Raw genomic sequence first — 23,906 nt, 5'->3', positions numbered from 1 at the left:
TGACAGGGGAGCACCCCAGCTTTCTGACACCTGGAGCTTTGCAAATAGCACATGTCAAGAAACATCTCAGGGTTCACTCACCTCATGTTCAAAGAACCTGTCCTCAAGGGTTTTGTCTCCAGGGTTGCTGCCAGCCCCTTCAAATAGCAGCTTGTACTCCTGCAGGAAGGCATTACGTGAGGATATACCCTGTACCCAAGCTCAGCAGCACTTGAGGGCCCCCAGTGTCACAGATACTCCAGCCACCCTGTCAAGTCAGAGGGTAGAGAAACCAAGAGTCCTGCCCCTTCTCTAAAATGTGAGTTCTCAAAGGCTTTGAGCCACAGGAAGAGGAGCATCCAGACCCCTGCATGTACAGACTGGAATGTTTGGGCCAGACACCTGTGCCCACACACAGGCTGCTCAGTAAGGGGACACTGAGCTCTCTGACTCCAAACAGGTTCCCAGCCATGCACAAACACTTGAACACAGACAAATCCAAATGCATCCTCCCATGTCAGCATTTCACCTTCAGCTGAACCAGAGCTTCAGGGCTGGAAGTGGGACAACACCACTTTGCACTGAAAACACATCTCCATTCCCAAATCAGGCAAGGAGAGCCTGTAATTGCTGCCACATCAAGCGTTTGGTGGCAAGAGCAGTCCCCACACCCTTGGACAGGGAACACTGTCTCCCAATCACCACTGAAATGTCAGCCATGACTAACAAGCCAACAACATCTCAGGCAAGCAAGTCCTGGCCAAGCAGAGCACAGGACCAACAGCATCACAGAAGACTGGCACCTCTCTTCCCAAGTTTCCAAGCTACAACTTCCACCAGATCCCCAAGAAGCTCTAATGCAGAGCAAGTTCTTGTAACAACCCCCACAGCCCTCACCCCAAAGCACTCACAGGGTAGTAGTCAGCAACGTTTTTGACTTGCTCGTAGTCATCTGCCCTGGCCAGTTGAGCCAGGCCCTCGGGGTAGAGCTTGCCACAGTGTGGGAACAGCTTGGCTCGGTCCTCCTTGGACAGCTCAGTACCAAATGAGTTGATGGTGATAATGAAGGCCCTCCGGTCAGCTTCAAACTGCGGGAAAAGAGTGGCTCATGCTGGGATGCAGTATTTTCACCAGACACTGGCAGATATCAGAGCTGCTGTGCACACAGCCATATCAGAGGGCAGCATGAGGAGGCTGCTAGGATGTGTACAGCCCTGCAGTTCTCGGCCAGGGCGGGCTATAAGTGCAGGCTCCTAGTATGCCCAGTACCTGGGGAGCATTCAGGTGAGGAAATCCCCCATCCCAGGCACAAGCCAAATCCTGTCTCCCACCTATTGCTCCTGAGTCCTGCACATCTCACAGCAAGCCTTGCCATGGAGACAGGCTGTGACCCAAACAGCTCTGGTAGCTCTTCTACATGTTATCCAAGTGAGAGAATGAGTATGTTGCCACAGAGGCAACAAAATGTATCAGTACTTGGGGAACCAGAGTCATAGGAAGGCAGTGTTCCCCAGGTCTCCCAGTGAGCATGGGGATGTTGCACACTAATTGGAGAATGTTTAACAACTGGCAAGCAAGCTGGGCCTGAGCAGGGAGTGATGACCATCACTGTAATACCATCCAGCTATGGGAGTTTCCAGACCTACCTCCAGGATTGGGCACATGGCATCTGCCGTGGTACCTCCCAGCGTCTTGCAGAACTTGTAGAAGGACTCCAGGTAAGCCTGGAAGAGAGAGGGCAGATCAGCATTCTTCTATACAGCTCCATCTACTCCCCCACAGGGCCCTTCAGCAGAGGACAGACAGCAAGCAGGGAGGCTCCCAGATGCTCTGTAACACAGCACAAGCACTCTGGCCTCATGTGAACTTGCCCACACAAGGACAGTGCTCTCCCCAAGAGCCAGAGACATGAAGGGCTGTGGTTGGGTTTGTGCATGAGCTTACTGTGGGCAAGATACCCAGGCAAAGAGGATAAAGCCTATTTTTCTACTTTGAGTCGCCTAACTCACTTACTGAAGTCTCACGTGGTTTCCTGACCCTGCTCTGGCCTCCACAAACATGCCAAGCCACACAACCATAGCTGCAAGACCTACACTCAGAAAGTAGCGCTGCGTAAGCAGAGTCAAGAGATGAGACAGGACATCTGTGAAAGAAAGCAGCCACACTCTCTCATTCTCTCTTCACACTGTGGCCACTTGGTCCTTATCCCAACTGGAGCACTGCAGAAAACATACAGCCAGGCACAGCTACCCTCCCTCCAGGAAATGTAATCCTTTGTGGAGATGTTCTGTAATCCATCTGGAAGATGACTCTGTCTCCCAGGGGAGTCTAAGAAAGTTGTGGAGGCCTAAAAGTATCGTTCAGCAAAAATGTTCTCAGAAAAAGTGATCAAGTAATAAAACACTTCCCTGGGCAGAGAGTTACAACCAGAATCATTTCAAAGGGATGGAATAAAAGGATGCTGTAACACCACAAATCCCTGCCTTATTACAAGAAGTCCAGGACTGAAGATGGACCAAGAATGTACAAGTTGGACACCCTCAGCCTCTGCATTAGGAAAGCACCTGGATTACTGTGTTCTGTAAATATTTGTTAGCACACACTGCAAGAGGACTGTGAGTAACAGTGCTGGTGAGCATCACTCAAAGAAAGCCTCTCCAGCACTTGCCACTGCTCAGGTAGGGGAGAACACAGAGCATCACTCTGCAGAGTTACCACAGGAACAAGGATAACAGATGCCATTTGAGGCTGACATGAAAGGGAATGGGGAGAAGAGATTCAGTCACTACCTGTCTACCCTTATCAGAGACCATGCACAAACCTCAGGCTTTAGAAGTAAATACAGGTTAATTCAAATATCCAGCAGTGAATGGAGATCAATATCACAGACAACATGGAAACAGTCTGTAAACAGCTGCACACTAGGTGCCCTTCCAGTGACAGCAACTGACAGAAACACTCCAGTGTTCTGAAGCCCTTACCCCAGAAATGGAGGTGTCTTTGCCTTTAATGATCTTCAGTGGGTCTTCCCTTCCATGAACCCATCCCCTCTGCCTCCTGCTAGCCTCATCTGTCCTCAAATCCAATCTGTAGGCAGGCCTGAGGCCTGTCCATCCACACTGACTTTTCCAATGTGATCTGTGGATACTCTCCTCTGCCAGGTGAGGAATCTGAGCCTCTTTCTGTAGTTTTCCATACAGAAGTCATCATACCCAAGCCTCTAAATGTGGCTGCCTTAGCACCACCTCCTGTTTTGCTGTTCATACTCTGAGATGAGTGGAATGAGATGTCCAGGTCAAACACACTTTACAGATGGATGCAGTAGCACAGTGATACTCATACAGTTCTTTTCTACTGTTAGGAACATGTTACCTTGCAGAGAGGCAATTGCTCAGGTCAATCACTACCCAAGATTCCATTTAGTAGTAGGAAGGAACAAGGAGACCCTCACTGTACAAGCAGAGTTCAGGTTCCCTCCTGGCCTCTCCCATACACCACTCCACATTTATCCACACTGATTTGTCTACTTTATTTTATTGTCCACTCACCAAGCTCCTTCAACTGGTTCCTACAAGAAAGTCACCAGCAAATACCAACAGTCAGCAGGCTTCACTTCAACAAGAGATGGAACAAAGGGAGTAAGCACTGAAGATAAAGCCAGCAATAAAGATAATGAGGCCAGCACACTTTCATTGGAAGACTTGGCAGCTGACTAAACTCTACACTAAGCACTGACCATTTTTAACCTCTGTTCCCCACTTTAATCATATTTCCAGTTGAGAATTTTCATTGCTAACAAGAAACCTTTGTAATAGCCTTCTTCCTATGAATCCTGCTCAAACCTTCTGTCAACACACTCACAGACTCCTTAAGAAAAAACCCCCAGTATGTCTGGGATATAGTACTTCCCCTTCCCTATGCTAACCCCACACAGACACAGGCATCTGTCCTGGGCCTGTTGTTTTTCAGAGCAGCTCTCTGCAGATTTCTGACCTGATTTTATTTCCCTCATTTGCATAGTATTATACATTTTCCAGTCCCTGGGGAGAAAGGTAGCTTCAAGTAGAGTCTGTAAGCAGCAATCACCTTTTCCACCCCTTCATTCCTGTGATTTGTTACGGACAGAGCCCCTGTATTCCCCAGGGGCTGCTCTTTAGCAAGAACCACTGCCAGCACACACTGAGGTATTATAAGCACCTACATTTCCATTTGTGTGTAGGAAGAGCAGTCTACAAAGCAGTACTGAACCACCAAAAGGATATGGGAAAGGACATGGTAGCTGAAATCCAAAGGGTACATCCCACCTCCCAATCAGTTTTCCCTGTGCCCACTCTGCTGCCTGCCTTCCCCCTCCTGCTGTATGTTAAGATCAAGGCCTGTGCCCTGCAAGGCTGTGGTGTTTATGCACACAGGTGTCCCTCCCTGTTACAGCAAAGACCAGTACATGCCAGAGGCCACAGGCAGCTGGGCATGACTGCTGACACACCGCTCCTTTTCCCTCCTTTTGCCTTCTTCCCTTCACGCCTGACCTGCTCTCTGCTTCTCCAAACAGGCCACAGCTTCCTTGGGAAGAAGAGGTCACACTGACTGCAGGCTGGTCATGACCAGCCAAAACAAGATTGACAGATAAAATCTGCATCCCACCCCTGATCCAGGGAGTCGAGATGGAGCGATAGCCACAGCCTGCACATAAACACATGCTTCAACACTGCCAGCTAAAACCAGACAGGGCCTGCAGAGGAGATAACAGCTCAGGACAAGGAGATCCTTAGCCCCTCCACATCCCTCTGCCAATACTCTCTCCAGCAGGCACTTTTTACACTGCTCTACCAAGAACATCTAACCCCAGCCACAGCAGACTTGAGCAGACAGTTCGAAGGTCTTTGGGAAGGGCTCAAGACAGGGAGTAAAGGCAATGGGAGTCCTTCAACCAAGTTTAAGATTAGTCACTCTGAATGCAGTTAACTATACCTCTGAACCTATGTGGTGAGGGAGCAGACTTCTCCTGCCTGCATGGGGCATGAGTAAATTCAAAGGCAACCTCTGCAAAATCTCTTGCACAGACTCTTGAGAAAATCCTCCTCTCTGCCTAGCTCTGGTGCCCTGACTCAGCAGAGCTGTGTGATCAGATGTCAGCACTCCTGGAGGGGCCTACCTTTACTTTCCAATGGATGCAACTACATTCCAGCCATGTTTAATCACCAGGAATAAATAGGGAAGTTTACATTTCCTTCCCTTCTCAGAGACACTAGGACAAGAGGCAACAGACAGAAATTGATACACAGGAAGTTCCACCTGAATATGAGAACTTTATTGTGCGGGTAACCATGCACTAGAACTATTTGCCCAGAGAGGGTGTGGAACCTCCCTCACTGGAGATATTCCAGAACTATTTGGAACACAATCCTGTGCCATGTGCTCTGGGATAGCCCTGCTTGAGGAGGGAGATTGAACCAGATGACCCATTGTGGCCCTTTCCAACCTAACCCATTCTGTGACTCATTTACCTTATAGAGGGTGTTTCGAATTATTTCGATATTCATTTCATCCAGATCCTGTTCAGATATGCAGTCTTGGAAGAAAGCAGCTGAAACAGAGCCAGAGACAGAGTTAGCATTGCCCTAACCAGACCCATGCTCAGCACTTTCCAGACTTCTCAACAATACCAGGCAGAAGCATACCCTGTGTTGAACTTGTCCCTCCTAGGCCTGGCCCTTATCTTCAGCAGTCAAGTTGTCATGACTCAAAACCTCAGTCTCCACCATGACTCCTGAGGCCATAATAATTTTTGGGGTTCTCATATGAAAAATCTTTCTTCACCCCTTAGCTCTATGGTTTTGTTAACAGTCCATTCCCAGCAGAAATTCTCAGCTCTAGCCCACAGTATCAGTGATAGAGAAGCCTGTATTTAAAAATAAGCAATCCCCAAACTGTTCCCAAATGCAGGCACTTGGAGGTGACAAGGCAGCTTTGAATTGCCTGCTGCAGCACTGCAGGAGTGCTTAAGCACCTGTGAGACAGCAGCAAGTGAAACACAAGGAGCTGATGCTATCCCTCCTTCTACAATGTCTTAGTGGGGATTAAGAAGGCACAGCGATGCAACAGCTTGTAGAGTCCATGACGCTGGTCATGATTGGAGTCAGGAGTTGTTTCTCCTGGTCAAGTCTATCAGCCTCATTTTCCACTTCTTCCAAGGGCTATTATTTCTCTAGCTGAAAGCTAGTAACAGGAGACAGAGTAAGTTAGTAGGACTTGGTAGGATGCTCAGCCCTACACACTTTGCCAAAGTACCTCTGGGAGGGAGTTTGAGACATCATTGCCACCTAAAGGACACAGATTTCACACCAAACAGGTGCTGCAAGCTGCAGATCTAGATGAGTCTTGTACATTTACAGTGTAGATGCAAACGAGTGGTACAATAAAACCCATCTACAGGACTTCCTGACTTCAACTCACACTCAGTAACCAACTTTGCTGAATTTGCTACAAAGAGAAATCTGATCTGTCTCAGCTTATACAGTGCAGCTGTGGGTAACAGACACCACAGTCCTGCTGAGAACTGACCAGCGCTCTGCTCCATGCAACAAACCAGCTGCAAGGCAGGCTCACACCTCTGGCCTGCACCACTTTTATAGCATGAGCTGTCTGGAAGGACAGCAGCCACAGGGTGGGTCTGGAGGGTCCTGAACAGAGGTTAACCTCCCCAGAAATCCCTTTGCAGCACCAGAGCACAATGCCACGTGTCCGGGGGAACACTGCTCCCGACGGTTGGCAAAAACGCAAACAGAGTGTGCCAGGACTGGTTTTTACTGCAGGATGCGCTGGCCAGCCTGGATAGTTAAGCAGTGGCTACTTCAGAGTAGCTGAGGAATGAGTACACAGCTATTTCAGTTCTTGGCCCTCCGATATCCCAAATTAGGCTTACAGCAAGTCTCATTTTGCCCTGTTAACCTATGAAAGCCATTTGGGGCTAGGCATTCCCACGAAGCCACGTAGCTACTCAAGTCCTTTTAGGAGATAGAGCTGCTGTTTCTTTGCGTGTGGTCACTGGAAAGAGTGCAAGTTAAACAACTGAAGCCTGCATGCCTGCTTGTTTAGGCAACACAGCTACTCCCCATGTTCCCCAGCTGAAGAAATGCCATGCTGGTTGGTACACAGCCCCAAGGGCAAGGCCAGGGCAAAGGTCTGGAGAAGCCAGCCCAGGCAGGGCTGAAGCAGGCAAAACCAGCTCATGTACAAGCTCATGAACACAAGAGGCAAAGACCCTCAACTGCAAGTCATGTTGTCCAGAAGCACCTCAACACTGACATGGGGCATTTTCACTCCGTATTCTGCTGGAAGCTTTAAGGTCTCTGAGACATAATATCTCAGAAACACTCTGTTCTATCTTCTTGCCAAAATGGGAAGGTTCCCACTTACTTGTGAGGAGGATTTTCTTCCTACACATCATCCCTACAGTGGGCTCAACTCAGCTGCATGCAGAGCCTCAGTTCCCCTGCTGTGTTGTTGCCCTGCCTTGCAATCAAGATCTCCAGAGGCACGTTCTCCCTTCTTTACTGGGCACAAGTCATTTTTCCATGACAACTATTTCATTTGCTCCACTATTACACAGAGCATTTACAAAAGCACTTTCAGTTCCAAACCCAACTATTTCTATCAAAGACAGTATGATGACTTAGAGTGTTTTGTTCTTTCTAGCAACCCCAAGAGTGACTAATCACTGACTCAGGCATATCTCATTACGTTTTTGCCCACAGATGCTAAACTAGCAAGTCACCTGTGACTACCTCCCCTGCTACTGCAAAGACTTCCATATCTTCTCCAGAACCACTTCCTACACCTTTTATCTTTAAAGAACAGATCTAACTAGTTCTTCATAAGACACTTGGTTTTAGCATTATGCACCTCCTAAACAAGCCTGCAGCTCTGAGATAATATACAGGATGCTGCTATACAATGAGTTTTAAAAGGTTTTTGGAGATTTCTTTGTTTTGCTGTGGTTGTTTGGGTTTGTTTCTTTGTTTACATAAAGGGATTTTATTTAACTAGTGCTAATTTTAGTAGTCTCAGAACAAGACTGGGCATGTGCAGATCTCTGTAATTATCTATAAAAACTGCATACAAGAAATTACCCAATGGTCCCACTGAAAGTCCTGGAAATCAAGTGATTCGTTCCAGCAGAAGAGCCAATAACCCTTCACTAAGGAGACTCAAGGCCTGGCTCACAAAAACCAAACTGTCCAGCAGTCTGCCCTAGCACTGTGCTGGCCTGGACACTGATTGAAGAGTACAGAGTGCTAGCTGGTCCTCAAGTGAAAAAGATGGCATAAGACAGGCATAAACCTGAACTCCAGCCACCACAGGCAGTACAGCCACAGCTGTGCATTACCCACTGCTTTGTCTTCCTGGAGCACAACTTAGGCTTAGCTGGAGACAGACTGGAGGAGAAAGGGACATCTGTTCCACCACAAACAGCTTCACTCACCCAGGGGAGTGTCCACCAAGATTGCATTGTAGAGCTCTGCAGGTGTCTGAGCAATGTTCACAGCTTCCATCTGCTCGAAACTTCCCAGAGGATGACACTTGGGCACCAGTTCAGAGATGGAACGCTGGTGCAGAGTCCCAGTGATCAGCAGAATGACATTGTCAATCATGTAGCTGTACCTGGAGGAATGAAAGAGAAGAATGAAACAATACATATAATATGAAACCCAGCAACAGGCACACATCCATCTAATTGTGAACATTTCCAGAAAGATGCATGCTTCCCACAAAGAAGTACTAAGGTACCTCCTTAGCATCTCTTTATCATGCCAGCCTAGAAAAAGGTAGCCAGGCATAATCCCAGGCTGTGATTTATGCCACAGCTGAACCACACCATCTGGTACCACCTACCACTGAAGAGTATTAGACTGGAACTGACTTCTGGAGGTCTCTGGCCCCATACCCTGCTCTGAGCATGGCCAGCTCTAGCTGCTCAGGCAAAAAGACTTCTGAATGTTTATATGAACTTTGAATTACTTACAAGGATGTGTATCTCATACTCTCCCTGTGGCTCTGCTTCAGCATCCAACCACACTAGCAATGAAAAGGCTTTTCCTAACATTCCCCCATGGTCATTTGTCTACAGTCTCCCACTCTAACCCCACACACCTCCAAGACGAGCCTGGCTCCAGTTTCAGTGCCAGCAACACTGCTCCATCTTGCCAAGTGAAAGGAGGAAGGGTCACATTTCTGCCGCCTCACTCCATTCCAAAAACAACAGGACTGGCAGCTTTGGCACAGCTCTCACTCACACCCTCAGGAAACTACACACAAGGTTTTTCACACCTCTACACCAAAAGCTACAAACTTCTTTGCATTAGCCCAAGTTATGATACCCCAAACCAAGTTCTCCAACAACTTATGTTGTTCAGGATTAGCAGATTCAGTCTTTGGCACTGCAGCAATGGGACATTCAATCTGGAATCCCAGCATAAGTTCCACCAACACAAGCCCTTTGTGGCCCTTCTCTCTAGTATGTCCAATTTTCTCCTGCACTGAGGAGTTCAGAACTGGGCACAGCATGGCAGGTGAGGCCTCCACTGAGCAGAGGAGAAAGAACACCTCCCAGTACTCCCAGTCCAGCCAGAGAAGAGAGACAGTCGGCCTAAAGATGGGAACACACAAAAGGTTGGAAGCCTTCTCTGAGTAGAAGATCAAAGCAAGGGACCAAGGCATCACATAAATACCAAGTGTCTCCAGCAAGAACAGCAGTGATACTCTAGACATCTTCACCACCAGCAAAACCACAAGCCAACCAAGCTGAGAACTTGAAAAACTTCAACTGAGATGGGGGGCAGTTTTAGTTAATAGAAGTTGCTTTCACATATCCCTCAGTAGCATGGGGAAGAGGTAAAGATGCTGAAGAGCAGAGTATGTGGCATTTTACACTCCCTTGATCTCACTGCTAGAACTCTAACTCTAAAAAGTTAGATGATGGAAAAGACCTGAAGAAGCTCCTTGGCAGGAGCTGCTTCAAAACAAATGAGATCAGGCCTGAACCAGAATGGCAGAAGGAACTATGCACATCTGGAGCTGAAGCTCTGCTGAGAGTCAGGCTTCCCACAGGTACCTGAGTACTGAAGAAAGGGAACATAAGGTCAGCATCCTGGGACTGAGGCGGAGATAGGCATGGCAAGGCTCTGGTGATGTTTGCCAGACACACATTGGGATGCTGCTGGTCTTTGTACTTCCAAGCTGACAAAGAGCACAGTGCAGATCTGCTTCCCTTTAACCACATCAAAGGCAGGTAAGCAGAGCCAGTTAAGGGCAGATTTTGCTAGTTTTTATTAGATGGGCTTACTGCCTCTCAAATACACTCAAAGGGCACGTCCATGAACAAATCAAATCCACACCTTAGTTCCTCAAACAGGTGCTGCTTTTTTCTCTCCACACTGCAAGGCTGAATAAAGCACCTCCTGGCCCTATGATTTTTGCAGAGGGTCCTTCTGTTTTTGCAGCCTACCTTTCCTGGTTCAATCTAGAACCAGGGCAATCAGCACAAGCTTCACGTACTAGGAAACCTCCTTTTGCCCTTTAATCTGCAAGGTCATTATCTTCCCTCCTGTTTGTGCAGCTCTCACCATGGAGATGACTGCAATCTCCAGGACAGCAAGAAGGGCCTGTTTATGAGAACTGAGGTAAGTCCCTTGCAGTAAGCAGCCAGTTCCTGGTAAATAAAAGCATCTGCACCCTAACATAGAAGCTTCTCCATGAGGTGCATCAGAACAAGGATAGAGATCTTTTCCCAGCTCCCTCAACATCCAAGCTTCCTTAGTGCAACACAGTAGCTTTAGGAAAGACCACAGGCAGCATTTCTCCCAACAAAGCAAGGCAACAATATACAAGGAGACCAAGTTTGTTACTTTAACTCAGCCGACAGTGAAGGAATAGGTAAGGAAACACAGTCATGTACACCAGCACACCTCCTTCCTATCCCCAGTTTATTTCAGATACCACTCTCCAAGGAGCCTGGCCAACGTCAACCATACAAAAAAAGGAACTGAGGAGAAATGTCTGGAGCCCTACTGCTCTCAGGTCCTCAGAGCAGCTTACTGGAGTCCCACCAAGCTCATTCATGCCTTCCCAGTCCAGCTCAGCACAAAAGCCACAGCCAGGTTTCAGGAGAGCTGCCAAAATCTGACTCTCTTCACACACGGAAGCTCCTGATTTGAGACGGATGGTCTCAGGAAAGACAACCCAGTTGGCTTCTAGTGCCAGAGAGCAAAGCATGGCCCTCCCTGTTCAATTTATACCCCTTAACTTGACTGCTTCCTCATCCTTCAGGGAGGTCTGGGAAATGCACTGTCTATAGCCCAAATGCCAAGGAGGCACCAACTGTTTTAAAGATTACTTCATCTCCTTAAATCTTGCTGTCAAAGGATTCATCCCTGCAGGAACAGTTAATATGTGTGAAACAGAAGGGGAATTCTCATTCAAATTTCCCTCCTGACAGCATTTCAAACCTTCACAATAACAAGGGAGATACAGCAGGACAAAGGTCTTCTTGTACTTGTCAAGGCCAGGCAGACACCAGCAGCACTACCTAATCCTTCACAATAGCTCCATTTACTTCAGGCAAGGCCAGACCATCCCCTATTCCCTACTTCATCCCAATAAAACCAGTCACAGCTTAACCACTCATGGCTACAAGGCAAGTCTGCCAGTGCCAAGGCAGCTGGAAAAGCCTTTTCTCCTCTGTGGAATGGGCAACATTGCTATGTCAGATTTCAACAAGGACCCATCTGCCTCTATCAGCAAAGCTGTCCCAAGACCACAGCACAGGTCCTGGCTATGCTGGCATTTTCTCCCAAGCCCAAAGAAATAGATTAAATACAGTGGCAGCAGTGTTTCTAAGAACCTCCAACTACTTCTGTAATACAACAACTTCTGTTGCCATCTTCCTTATTTCCTAAGAGGTTCTGACCAGCTTCAAATGTTTCAGCCTTCATGGTTAATGCCTGCTCAGACTCCTCCAAGAGCGTTTTAACCTTCACTGACTCAGTGCAGCTAATTAGGAGGACCAGATTCTGGGACACATGAGAAAATAGAAGTAGATTTTCATTTGCAACACCATAAAGTCTTGCTTCAGCCCACTTGGATGATCTCTTCATAGCAAAACTCTCTTGCACACAAACATGTTTTATACTCCTGCTTTGAGCTGCTTTCTCCTGACCCAGGGACATAGGCACAAAACCAGTCAGAGTTTGACGTGCATGAGGCATAATTCTTCCTGCCACCCACTGAACAGAGGTGTGGTATATTCCAGAAATTCACATTCACAGAAATACAATTTTAGTCAATACTGAGAAGTATCAGCAACATCTCACAGGAGAGTATAATTTTTTATTAAAGGACAGAAAAGAATCAGCAAACATAGAAATATCCTCAGCATCATCCACAACAGGGAAGAGATGATGATTTACAGCTTCCTGAAGTCCGAGACAACTGGAGCCAGCGCCTCCCACTGCAGAACAATGTGCATCGGGTGACACTCAGATAACAGGAACAAAGTCAAGCTAGGATATGCTTAAAGAAGACAAAAGAGGGGGGCTGGTGGGGGAAACCTTCCTTCCAGCAGCAGCAGGCCAGAGTTCGTTCTCACTTCTGGTTTTGGGAGGTATGGTCTCAGGCAGACACAGGAGAGACCCCTCATAGAGAAGAGGGGAGAGCCAGCCCCCAGAAGCTAAATCCTAACACAGTCACCCATGGCTATGGAGCAGAATCAAGCAAAAGTAGAGCACAAGTGCAAGAGTCACACACAAGTATCTTGACAATGTATTGTACCGAACTGCCAATCCTTCTGGCACTACTTAAGTACAGATGCTGCTAAATGAGATATGCAAGAAAGACTGCAGTGGCCCACTGAATATTTGGAAAGGCTGTTTTAGCAGGGGAGCACATGAAATGCATGAACACTCATCACATGGAACATTTACAACTTGGCCTCAAGGCAGTGACCCCAAAACAGTTACAGCTTCTCCCTCCCCCATTTACTAATCTAATCTAATCATAAAGAGTCATTGTCCTACAGCAGATAGGTTGGTCTTTTATTGCCTTCTGTTGCAGGATACTAAAAAATCCGTTAACAATACTGCAAGTAGTAACAAAGCATGACTAATGATGGAACATTGCATGACCTGAGATTCTCAGGGATCCTCCAACAGGAGAGCCAAAACTGTGGCTTAACAGCTGCTCTGCAAGGGATCATGAGGACAGTCCTCCATGTCACAGCCAACAGACAGCAGTGGGCCAATGCAGAGGTGCACAGCAGGGGTTTTGTAAGGATGGGTTAAGACAATGCCTTGCTCAGGCAGCTTTAATGTTTTCCAAACCAGCATTAGACGTTAACTCAGACTACTGTGAGCAAGGCCAAAGTTCCTGTGTGACTGCATTGGGCAGTTACTCAGATTACTATAGAAGCATGTATTTATTTTGGGATGAAAATGGGAAAGTGCCAGTGGGATCAGAGCAGTGCTCTGAACTCGGCATGAATTCTAGAGACAGTTTTAAAAGATAATGAAGTTGTTTTGACTATAGTCACTTTAGCATCTAGTGCTTCCCTCTTGCAGCTCATTCAGTTCACATAATCAGGGAGTGTTGGAAGAAGTAACTTAGGGAAAAAGTTTCAGGCTGGTTGTACTGCTGCTTCCTTGGGTTTGTGCATAAATACACAGATCCATCTATATCCCACTGGATACTGTGCTGGTACACAGAGCCACTTGTCACACCTCTCTCAAGCTCCAAATGTTAAGCAGCCACAGGGGAAAGCAACACACAAACTTCAAAGCCCAAAAGAGCAGTGGCTGACACTAAGAATAGTGCCAACAGCTGAGATGTTTGTATCTGCGGGGTCGGCTTAAGATCATTAGTAAATAACTGCACAGATGTCCTGATCTGGAAAGGAGAGGAATGTTGCACATCAGGAAGATCTCAGTGCCTCACTGAGACTTGTTTGAGTAATAAACAATGGATGTGAACAGAGTCAAATCCTTTAATCAGTTTTTCAGCTCATATTAGAACATGTCAGATCAGCAGCAGTTCTATCTGCAGCTGAAGCTCAGACAGTCCAGGGAACAGCAAGAGCAGATGTAATGTGTGATGGTCTCTGCTCCAAGTGTCCTTGTTGGTCTCTTTGTAACTTTGCACATTGTCCTTCCTAGAGTCACACCAACACAAACCATACCCAAGTGCTACATTCATGAACCTGCCAAAGAGAAAGCTGAGAATTTCATGGCTGCCACCACAAACCAAGGGCACTCAGCCAGTAAGTGGGTGCTCTGCTAAACTTAGATCAACAAGACCATTTGAGAGCAGAGTTATAACTTCATAGCACTACAGAGGCTGTGGCAGCTTTTCAAAACCAAGTATCCAGGAATGTTCTCAGCATTAATCTATATTTAGCTGTATCTCCACATGATTTTTACCATCCTCTAGTCTAGGTCTCTTGAGATACTGACCTCAGTTTTCCACTGGTATCATCTGTTAACTTACATGCAGGGATACAGTATTAGTTGCACTAAAGACCAACAAGAAAAAAGCTACAAGAAATACTTTCAATTTTAAGGTTTTATGAATTTGACTCCGTGTTCCCGACCTGTAAAAAACCCTTGAAACACCAGGGAATGTTTTGAACAACTTGCAGCCTGGTGCAAGAATCTCTGGTTACCTAAACTTGATGCCTCAAAGCTTGAGAAACACGAGGGTGAGCCCTGGCACTCTGTGCCATGTTGAACAGACTTGAACCCTAATTAAACTTTAAATATTGACCATAAACATGTAATCATGTTTTCATAGGGACCAGCTGCAGAAGTCAAACTTGCATAAAGTTTTTCTTATCTGTAAAGAAGAAACACCAAAACATTTAATGGATACAAAATAAGAGGAAAGGCTGCACTGTCCTCATTAACCCCCAGACTGCCTCTAGTAGCTAAGAAACCTGAATGAGTTTAGAGGCCTAAAAGCCTTTACCTACTTCTCAGTGAATGTGTGGTGTGGTCCCAGCCCATGTGCATACAGACCTGCTGCCAGCAGAAGACAAGAAAATTCATCATCCCACCTGACCTGCAGTAAATCATATGAGATAGACATGAGATTTAGCTCAGCCTCTAAATATTGTGGGTGCTTATGCAAAGCTCCACACAAGTATTTGCCAGACTTCAAACTAGCTTAGAGAATGGACCTAGGAGGGGGGACTAGGACCCATGATGCCTCCAGCAAGCCTTCAGAAGCAGTGCCCTTGGCCTCCAGGCCCCCTTTGGGCTGAACTTGCCAGTCTAGAGCATTGGGTGAAGGAAATCAATGGAAAGGTAAAAGGAAAACAAAATCTGCTAAGGCTGAGCATGGAAGACCTTGGGAATGGTTTTAGCCAAGGAGTGAAGCATGCTCCATGTGAACAGAATTGCTTAGTGAGTGCACACTCAGCTGAAGGCACTGCACACTTTCTTCTGGAAAATTTGCCGTCACACAAAAACTGATTTGAGTAGCATCAAATACACACTCCCTTCCCTTCTTGTTTTATGCCTCCAACAGACATTCTGGTCAGCCTGCTGAGGAAAAGACTGCAAGAAGAAGCAAAGGGGAAGTACAAGGACTGTTCCTGCAAACTGCAGGCTCACCAGAGAAATTCAGTTGTAAACAAAGCCCAAGAACATGCAGAAGTCCACACACTGCCTGTGGATGACGCCACACGAGCTTGGACAGGGATGTTATCCAAGGGCCATAAATTCTCACCTAATCACCCAGAGACTGCATGCTAGAGCCCCTTCTCTGCAGTTTCACCAGAGAAACTTAGTGACACACAGGCTGCTCTCTGGAGCTCATCACTTGCTTTGTGCTGGATCTTTACTGCCACCAATAACATTTTGTAAGCTTTTCTGATCATTACCACAGCTCACTGTTTGCAAGGCATGGTTAACACACTGTGAAGAACAGTGCTGCTCCATAGGAGAACAGTAAGGTTGCTCCTATTCAAATCTACTGGCCAAATTAAATGTTTTTCAGGCACCAGGAAAAAAAACCCATCTTTTTAATGTAATTTACAGTGAAACCTACTTTTCAAAGATTCCCTTTCTAACGAGGGCACCCACAGTCACACCACAACTCCCACAGTCACCACCACGCAACCCAGTCCATCATCACAGACATTGGTTCTGGGAAACCAGTATGAGATCAGCATCCTTTGGGAATGCAGGTGAGCAGATGCAGCTCTGATGCCACCATCCACAGGACAAGTCTCTGATCATTTCCAGACCATTAGCTACCTGCTCTCTTATTTTCAATATTGCATAATCCCTCCAAGAACTTGGCTTATCAGTTCAACTTTGCACTCCCTGCAAACAGGGAAACTGTTTGTCAGAAACCTGTGCTGCTTTGCCAAAACAATCTCTGCCAGAAAAGGCTCTTAAATCTTTTATTACAGAATCCCCAGCCACTACAGTAATTTTTGCTTCCTAACCCCACTGCCACCAAGGAACCTGACTGAAAAGCTGCAGTGTAATTTTAAATTGCAGTAGCATTAGCAAAAATCCTTCAGATTGTTGGGCTTGTCCCAATGAACTACATCTAATGTAAAGCAATCAGAGGGCTTTTTCCTTCTGCAGGAAAGGTTTTCAAAAGGATTCAGTCATATTTTGTAAACTCCACAGTTATACCAGGATGCACACTCCAGTACATTTAGAATGAAGACAGACAACTTCCTACTCCAGAGAAGAGGATTAGTGCTCATCAGCTTAAGTAGCAATTGAAACAATTTGGCTCCAGAAAAACCACTGCTGCAAAATTAAAACTAAACTCAAAGTTGTGCAGAAACTAGATCCATCCAGTGCAGGGGAGAGGCAGAGCAGGACTGGGTCAGGGAGAAGGTAACAGAGGGAAGTGTCAGTTAAGAAAAGGCACGCGCAAGGGGAAAAGGTACATGCAGCCTCATCAAAAACACATCTTGTGACCACAAAAACACACTGAAAGCCAAGTTCCCAGCTGCATCCTCGGGGCAAAAAAAGAACCTGGTTCCCAGCCCTTGCAGGCTGGTAAGATAAAGATAAAAGATGACCTAGTCTGTCCTCTGATGACAGGTTTGATCACAGATTTGGAAGATGTATTTAGACCCAGCTTGCCCCTAGCCCTCACACCCACACCACACTCAGTGCCCACAGTCACCAGCAGCTCCCCTCCTGAAAACAAGACCAAATCCTTCTCTGTCCATCATTTTGCTGTGAGGGTTCAAGGGGCCCAACAGCTGCCAGGGCCCTGACACTGGTTTGCTGCAAAAACAGACTTCCCAGAGCAGGGAAGAATGGAGGGGAAAAAACACCAAAACAAACCCCAAATGAAAAACCACCACACAAGAAAAACCAAATAAACCAACCCAAAAACCCCACTAAACCCTTCTCCCTGCCACTGGAAAAATACTAAAGCTGACAATCTGATCAGGTTACAGCAGGCTGGAGTCAAGCTTCTTTATCATAATGTTGCTCCTATCTAAACCATATACAGGAACACTGGAAGGAAGGAGAGACAGGCTATGGCACTATGTCAGGCTAATACAAAGAACAAAGCCTGTACAGAAGGGCAAGGCAGCACATCACTAAGAAGAACCTAAAACCCACTTCCATCCCACAAGTCAATATGTGCTTGTTGAATTCAGGAAGTGGCTTTTGCTGTTTCAAGAACACTTAATACCTGTTTGTTGCTGCCCTACAGAACATCACTGCATTCCCTCAGTCAAACAGTATATTGTTTGTGTTGGAGCAGAGATGTTAACAGACAATTTGTGCCTATCACTCAGAACCTCCTATGGTTGGGGAAGCACCAGCAGACTTCTAGCAAGGAGTTGCGTGGCAAGATGCAGAGCTAGCAGGTGTGTTATGGAGACTGCAGCAGGCTCAGCAAGTTGAGCTTTCTGCTTGCAGTGGCAGAGGCTGCCAGCTACAGCCACCACTTGAAAAAACAAATTGAGGAAGTTGGCCGATTTCCCTTATTTTGGTACTAAGAACACAACACTTGCCACAGAAGAGTTCCTGGAGAGAACCAGAGCCAGGAAAGAGTCAGTGTGGTGCCAGGAGAGGAGCACAACAAGACAAAAAAAAAAATTAAATTAAAAAAAAAAAATCAGTGTCAGCAAGTGACTCGGGGAACAAAGACCTTACTTAGGGGTTGCTGCCTAGCCACGTTCGGGGGGTCAATTTTGTTCCCGTGCTTTCAAACACTGACCTTTCTCCTACGCTCAGGACAGAGGTTAACCCCTGCCCACCTCCCCAGGTGACCATCCTCACCCACGCTCGCTGTGCACCTGGGGACAGGCAGCGCGGGGCTGGAGTGCCACCTTCCGGCAAGCAACGGGCAGCGCGGCCTCCCCTCCTGGAGCCGGGCACGGAACACGGACCCTCCTGGAGCCGGGCACGGAACACGGACCCTCTGCTCCAGAGCCCCTGCACTGCCCCTCTTGCTGCTTCTCCTTTCCCTGGCCTCACTTACTGCAGGGGCTGCTTCAAAGAGGCAAGTGAAATGACGTGGTATTCCACCTGGGACAAACAGCAGGCTCCTGGAAGGTTGGTTCTGGGGCCAGAGGAGGCAAGGACTACAGCTGGTCCCACAATCAGACATTTCCCCAGATCTTAGCAATGTGTCCTGGGTCAGATTGGAGCATCCTCAAAAACCAAGCACAACAGTCACCCAATGATCCATTCAAAATCACCTCAAAGGTTCAGCAGGACATTCAGGAAGGAGAAAGCTTGACTGGTTTTTAAATGCTTGGATCCTCCTCCTGGCATCAACCACATACACCCTGGCTATTATTCATGAGTGTTAACAGGTCCCAATGTACCCATCTTATGTGAGGTTATCCAGGAGTCCCAAGAAGGCAAAAAAGACATACAAAGAATCCAAGCAGCAGTGAGTTTCAAAGCTGAACTGGACCTGCTACAAAACATTTCCTTCCAATTTGAGCCAGACACACCTTCTACAATCCCACTCTATGTTAAAATCTCTGTTTACAACTCAAAAGAGATCTCAGTGAACTCAAGCTTTCCTCCTGCAGAAGCCAGCCCTGCTCAAACTTTCCACATCTTTCTACTTTTCTTCATTTCACTTCAGCCTGTATACTATTAGCACACAGATAGATCCAGTTGAGTACAATTTCTTCTTCTGACCACCTGGTGCCTCAATTGCCTTGAGCTGTCTACCAGGAGCAGTCTTTATCATTTCCTGCTCAAGTTTCATTAACTACCCTGAAAGAATGGAGTGGGAAACAGTCATGTTCAAAAGGCAAAGATAAATCACCCCCTGTCTGCGTGTGCACCCAGAATGAAAAAATCAAGAGGCAAAGGCTTGTCCCAGTGTCCCCCAGGCAGGCAGGATGACACAGGATCTCTGAGTGTGCAAACACAAAATCCCCAGCACTGCCAACATCCTTTGGCTGAACATTTTTACAGTGCTGCCTCCATACAAGCCTGAGTTAGATGAAGACCACTGGCACAAGTACATGCTACCAGCTCCAAAGAGAGCTGTGCTCCACTTCAACTACTTGGGACATACATGGGAAGTTTTACACTGAAATTTCTGCCCCCTGCCCCAAAGCAAGACCTACAACAACTCAAGGGACCGTTTCAGGGAACACAGTCTGAAAGGCAGCCCAAGTCTGCCCTCTTTTCTGCTAGGCCTATCACCAAAACACTAGGTTGATCATGAGAAGATACTTTTGCCACTGGACAAAAGCAGCATCCTCTCCAAACTCCTTGTGGTTCACTGTATATTCTGTTTTAAGCTGCCTGTAGAGTCACTGCAAGTTATTAGAGATTCCAATAGCCTGACAGTGACTCCCACCTTGGACCAGTCAGAGCTGGTAACATCTTCTCTACTTTAACAATACCCCAGTGGTGATGAGTGCAGACCCAGAGGAGACCCCTCCATCAGTGGTGCAGCAGAACCATGACAAAACCCAACTGAACACTTGACCTCCTTGCACAAAATACCTTACAAGAGTGCAGACAGTCCATATGGGAAAACAGATTTTTCCTGCTTCACCTTTTGCCTTCCTCTAGGCAGCACTGCAGACAGCGGCATTAAAACAAATCTTATGGGTAAAAAGGAAGAGAGAAGAGTAAAAACAACTTGAGGAAGGAACATTCTGTGCTGAACAGAACAAATAAATTCAAAAAGACATTATGCAGTAGCAAGAGATAGAGTTATCTGCACAGAATCATGTTTTGCTGTAGAGACTCATCAAAATCAGAAGCACAGAGGCAGAACAAGATCAAAGTTAAATCAAGTTGAGGGCAGAACACCAGTTTTAAAGAGTGATTCCAACAGTTCCAATCAGCCTTTCTGATTACTCAAGATGTTTAAAGTCCTCTGCAAAACTAGAGGTGGATGCAGACACTGCATAAAGATCAACAGGACTGAAGTAAGAGGGAATTGGATTCCCATGGGCATCCATAGCCTTCCTACCAAGTGAGGTAGTGTGTAACCAAGGCACGTGTGGTCTGACACCATTCAGTTCATATTTTCCACACACTGGTTTTTCAAGTGAGACTGTTAGGCAACAGAAAAGTTTTAAAATCTGCAAGATACTGCTATCCTTGCCTTTAAACAGATATGACAGAAGCATTAGTGATTACTATGATAATTCCATTGAGATATTTTCATAAACCTGTAAGATAGCAAAGGAAAAGTAACAGTGGAGGACCACCCACCTGATATTGCCAAGGTCAAACAGCACTGATGTCTTGAGAAAAATTTCAAGATAGGCAAAAAGGTGTTTCAAGAGTTAATTTGAGAGAATAGAAGATGAACTAGAAATTGCTTCAACCACTGCAAATACTGCTGCAAAATGGGAGCTTAGTAATGTTTTGCTCCATATTTGGGTCCAAGCATGAAAATTCCAGAAATTTTACCGACAAGGTTATAAGTAAAACTTATTTCTTAGAAAACAGGAAAGGCTTAGGAGACAGCTTGAACATACTGACACAGAAAATAATAGATACGAGCCACTGGGTTAGAAAGTGAGGCAGCAGTAGCAGCCAGACACAGAAGGAGTGAACACAAAGACACCTGGCAGAGAGACAGGTGTTTACTCAATATTTGCAAATGCAGGAGATGCCACAGATGCAAATGCAAGATTAAATATCACTTGTCAAGAGTGCTTGTGAGGAGCTCAGGCTCACTGTACCGGAGGTGATACATTAATTAATTATCTCACCTGAGAACAGAGTATGATCTCCTTCTCAGAAATGCAAGTTAAAGTCACATTCTGCTGAAACAGAAACTCACTTTTGTCCATGAGGCATCTCCTTAGTGGTTAGACAAGACCATTGGCTGTGCAGTTTGCAAGCCAAACTAGAGCTTACAGGATTACAGATGAAGGAAAAGAAAAAAGTCAATTTTACCCCCACGTTTCAGATGCAAGGTAGGACAACTAGTATCCCTCTGTCACTAACATTTCCATTTTGTTACCAAACAAAACAAGAGCAGCACACTGGGAAGCAGAGGGTTGTACAAAACCTCTGGGAGAAGATACCTCAAGACTGATGGGTTATTTCAAGCTTTTCACATCAGCTGAACCTGCTCTGGAAGCCCCAAGTGTTTCCACCAACTCACAGAGATATGCTGAGGCTGCTGCAGCCCTGTGTTTCCCTGCTGTGCATTCCAGGCCCTGCCTTCCCCTAGTGCTGGCATTTGCTGGATCCCATTGAGCTGTCCAAGAAAAACAAACCAGCCAAAGGTTAGCCCCAAAAGGAAAAAGTTGTTCAATTTCTGGTCAGCTCAACTCCCTGAACCAGTCTGTGATGGGGCCAGAGGAAAGCTTACAGCCCCTGGGGTGGGACAGGAGAATCACATCAGCCCTGATGAAGGCTCAGAACTAGCAGGCAACTGCTGTAACACACATACATGGCATTCCTATGTTTTGCAGCAGGACCACAGTTTTTAAAAACCAAGAACACTTAACACAAGGGACAAAGATAAATGGTACCTCTAAGAGACTGAATCAATACTGCAATGGAAGGCAGCCAGGCAGCTGTACCTGGGAGCACATGCTCCCTGGGAACAGAAGCCTTTAACAACACAGTGCTGCTGCTTTGAGACCTCCAGATACAACCACACCCATTTCATTCAAGAAGCTGCACAGAACACAAGCACAAGGCTGTGAGTAGAAAGCTGGTCTGAGAGCTCTCAAGTATGGAAGAACACCAGCATTTCAAATGCTGTTCTTGGCCAGCTGGTACTCACGTGATAAAGTCCAGAAAACTTGCCAGGGGCTCATAGGCATGGTTCCTCATGTGCCGGAACTCCACCACCATCTTCTCCTTCAGCTTGTCATCAATGACCGACACGGTGAGTGGGGAGGCTTCATTGGCCAGGAAGTTCCCATAGTCTGTGCTCTGGAGGTGCAGTTTCAAGTCTGAAAAAGAAAGAATAATTCTACTCTAGAGGGTTTTGGGCTGGGTTTGGAGGTTTTATTTCAGCATAGCCAAGAAAGCTGTTGCTCAGCACTTCTCTAGGCACTCTCTTCTCTGAAAGATCACCTAGAAAAAATCCATGTGTTAGATCATACACTTACATTTGTACTCAGTTTTAGCATGGACAACACAAATGAAGGAAAAGATCAGTGTTTCATCATATCAGCCTTGCCTCATCTTAAAGACAAATCTGTGACACCAGTTGTGTAACTGAGCACACACTGGTGCCAGCTGTTCACTCTGCTAGGTCAAGGTGGAAGCTTACTGATTTTCTAGGAAGTACTTGCTAGAAATCTAGGGCTATAAAAAAAATAACTCTAGCACTCCTTCTAAGCAAAAGGCCTCTGGTTGCAGGCTCCTCTGAAAAAAATCACAATGAAGAACCTAACTGCATGCATAGCAAGTCTCCCCAGATACTGGTGATGTGCAGGCATTTGTAAAGCTTTCAAAGACAGAAACAGTAACTTAGAAATTATAAACCATCTTGTCTTACATTATCAAAACAGCCCAGCTAATTGTGCTGGTAAATGTAATTCAGGCATTATTAGGTAGAGAGGGGCTAGTGAAGATGAAGGCCATTTAAATTCATCTCACAGGCTAGGCAATCTCTGCCCAGGATGGAAGAACATGCTCAGAAGTCCTCCCCTTTTCCAGTTTTAAGCAGAGGAAACCTTTGTTTCCTCTGTTACCCCTGCTTGCAGGTCAGGTGCCCAACCAAGCTGCAGTTCTGGCCAACAAGCAACCACAACATGCTGAGTTCTGTCAAGATAAAAGCCCTGTTTGAGCCAAAAGCATTTAAGTGTCTCTGTGGAAAAACTGAATCCAGAACTAAGGAACGTCATACAATCCTACTCCTCAAAGCTCTACTAGTTGCATTGGTACAAAATGTTCATCTGCCTTCAGCTTCACCTCAGAGGGCCAGTTAGGCAAGCATCCTCTCAGGGATTCAAGACCTTTAAGGGGTAAGGAGAGGAGCTGAAAGAGTTGAGTCAAAACAGATGTGAAAACACCATCCAGAGAAAACAAAAAAAGACATTTCTCCCTGGTTTTTCTGAAGCAGCATTACTGAGGCTGCCTTTCCCTTCCACTGAGCCATAGCAGTCCTAAGCATTATGATACAAACATCCACAGGACTGAGGTCAGAGCAACCACTCAGCCTGGTTTGAGGAATTTGATCTTTTGACATTACACCCAGACATGCACAAGCTGGAGAGTTCCTCCTGAGGCTCCAACCTGAGCTTGTGCAGCATGATGCTGTTCTCAGCCTGAGGGATCAGGGGTCAAATGGCTTCCCAGCCAACTGACTCTTCTGGGTATTTCCAAGGAGGTCCAGCAAAGATGGTTTTGACCCAGCACTCCGTAGTTTTAAAGATGTTCCCACTGCTCAGTGTTGCAGAAAACAGATGGAGTTTATAGGGAAGGAAAATAAAG

The 23,906-nt window shown here is 46.3% G+C and overlaps 1 protein-coding gene across 1 annotated transcript in view; it reads right to left on the bottom strand.

Moving 5' to 3' along the window:
- Positions 1-23,906, bottom strand: part of ATP6V0D1 (ATPase H+ transporting V0 subunit d1) — a 34,335-nt gene that overhangs the window by 1,800 nt on the left and 8,629 nt on the right. Inside the window, exons 2-7 of the mRNA XM_033069641.2 lie at positions 22,246-22,417; positions 8,465-8,643; positions 5,487-5,566; positions 1,626-1,703; positions 891-1,067; positions 82-159 (exon numbers count right to left, since the gene is read on the bottom strand). Of these exons, the coding sequence (XP_032925532.1) occupies positions 82-159; positions 891-1,067; positions 1,626-1,703; positions 5,487-5,566; positions 8,465-8,643; positions 22,246-22,417 (764 nt within the window). The remainder of the gene's footprint in view (positions 1-81; positions 160-890; positions 1,068-1,625; positions 1,704-5,486; positions 5,567-8,464; positions 8,644-22,245; positions 22,418-23,906) is intronic.

Source organism: Catharus ustulatus, chromosome 11 (genome assembly GCF_009819885.2).
Source record: "Catharus ustulatus isolate bCatUst1 chromosome 11, bCatUst1.pri.v2, whole genome shotgun sequence".
Taxonomy (NCBI): Eukaryota; Metazoa; Chordata; class Aves; order Passeriformes; family Turdidae; genus Catharus; species Catharus ustulatus.
This window is presented reverse-complemented; position numbering and strand designations above follow the sequence as displayed.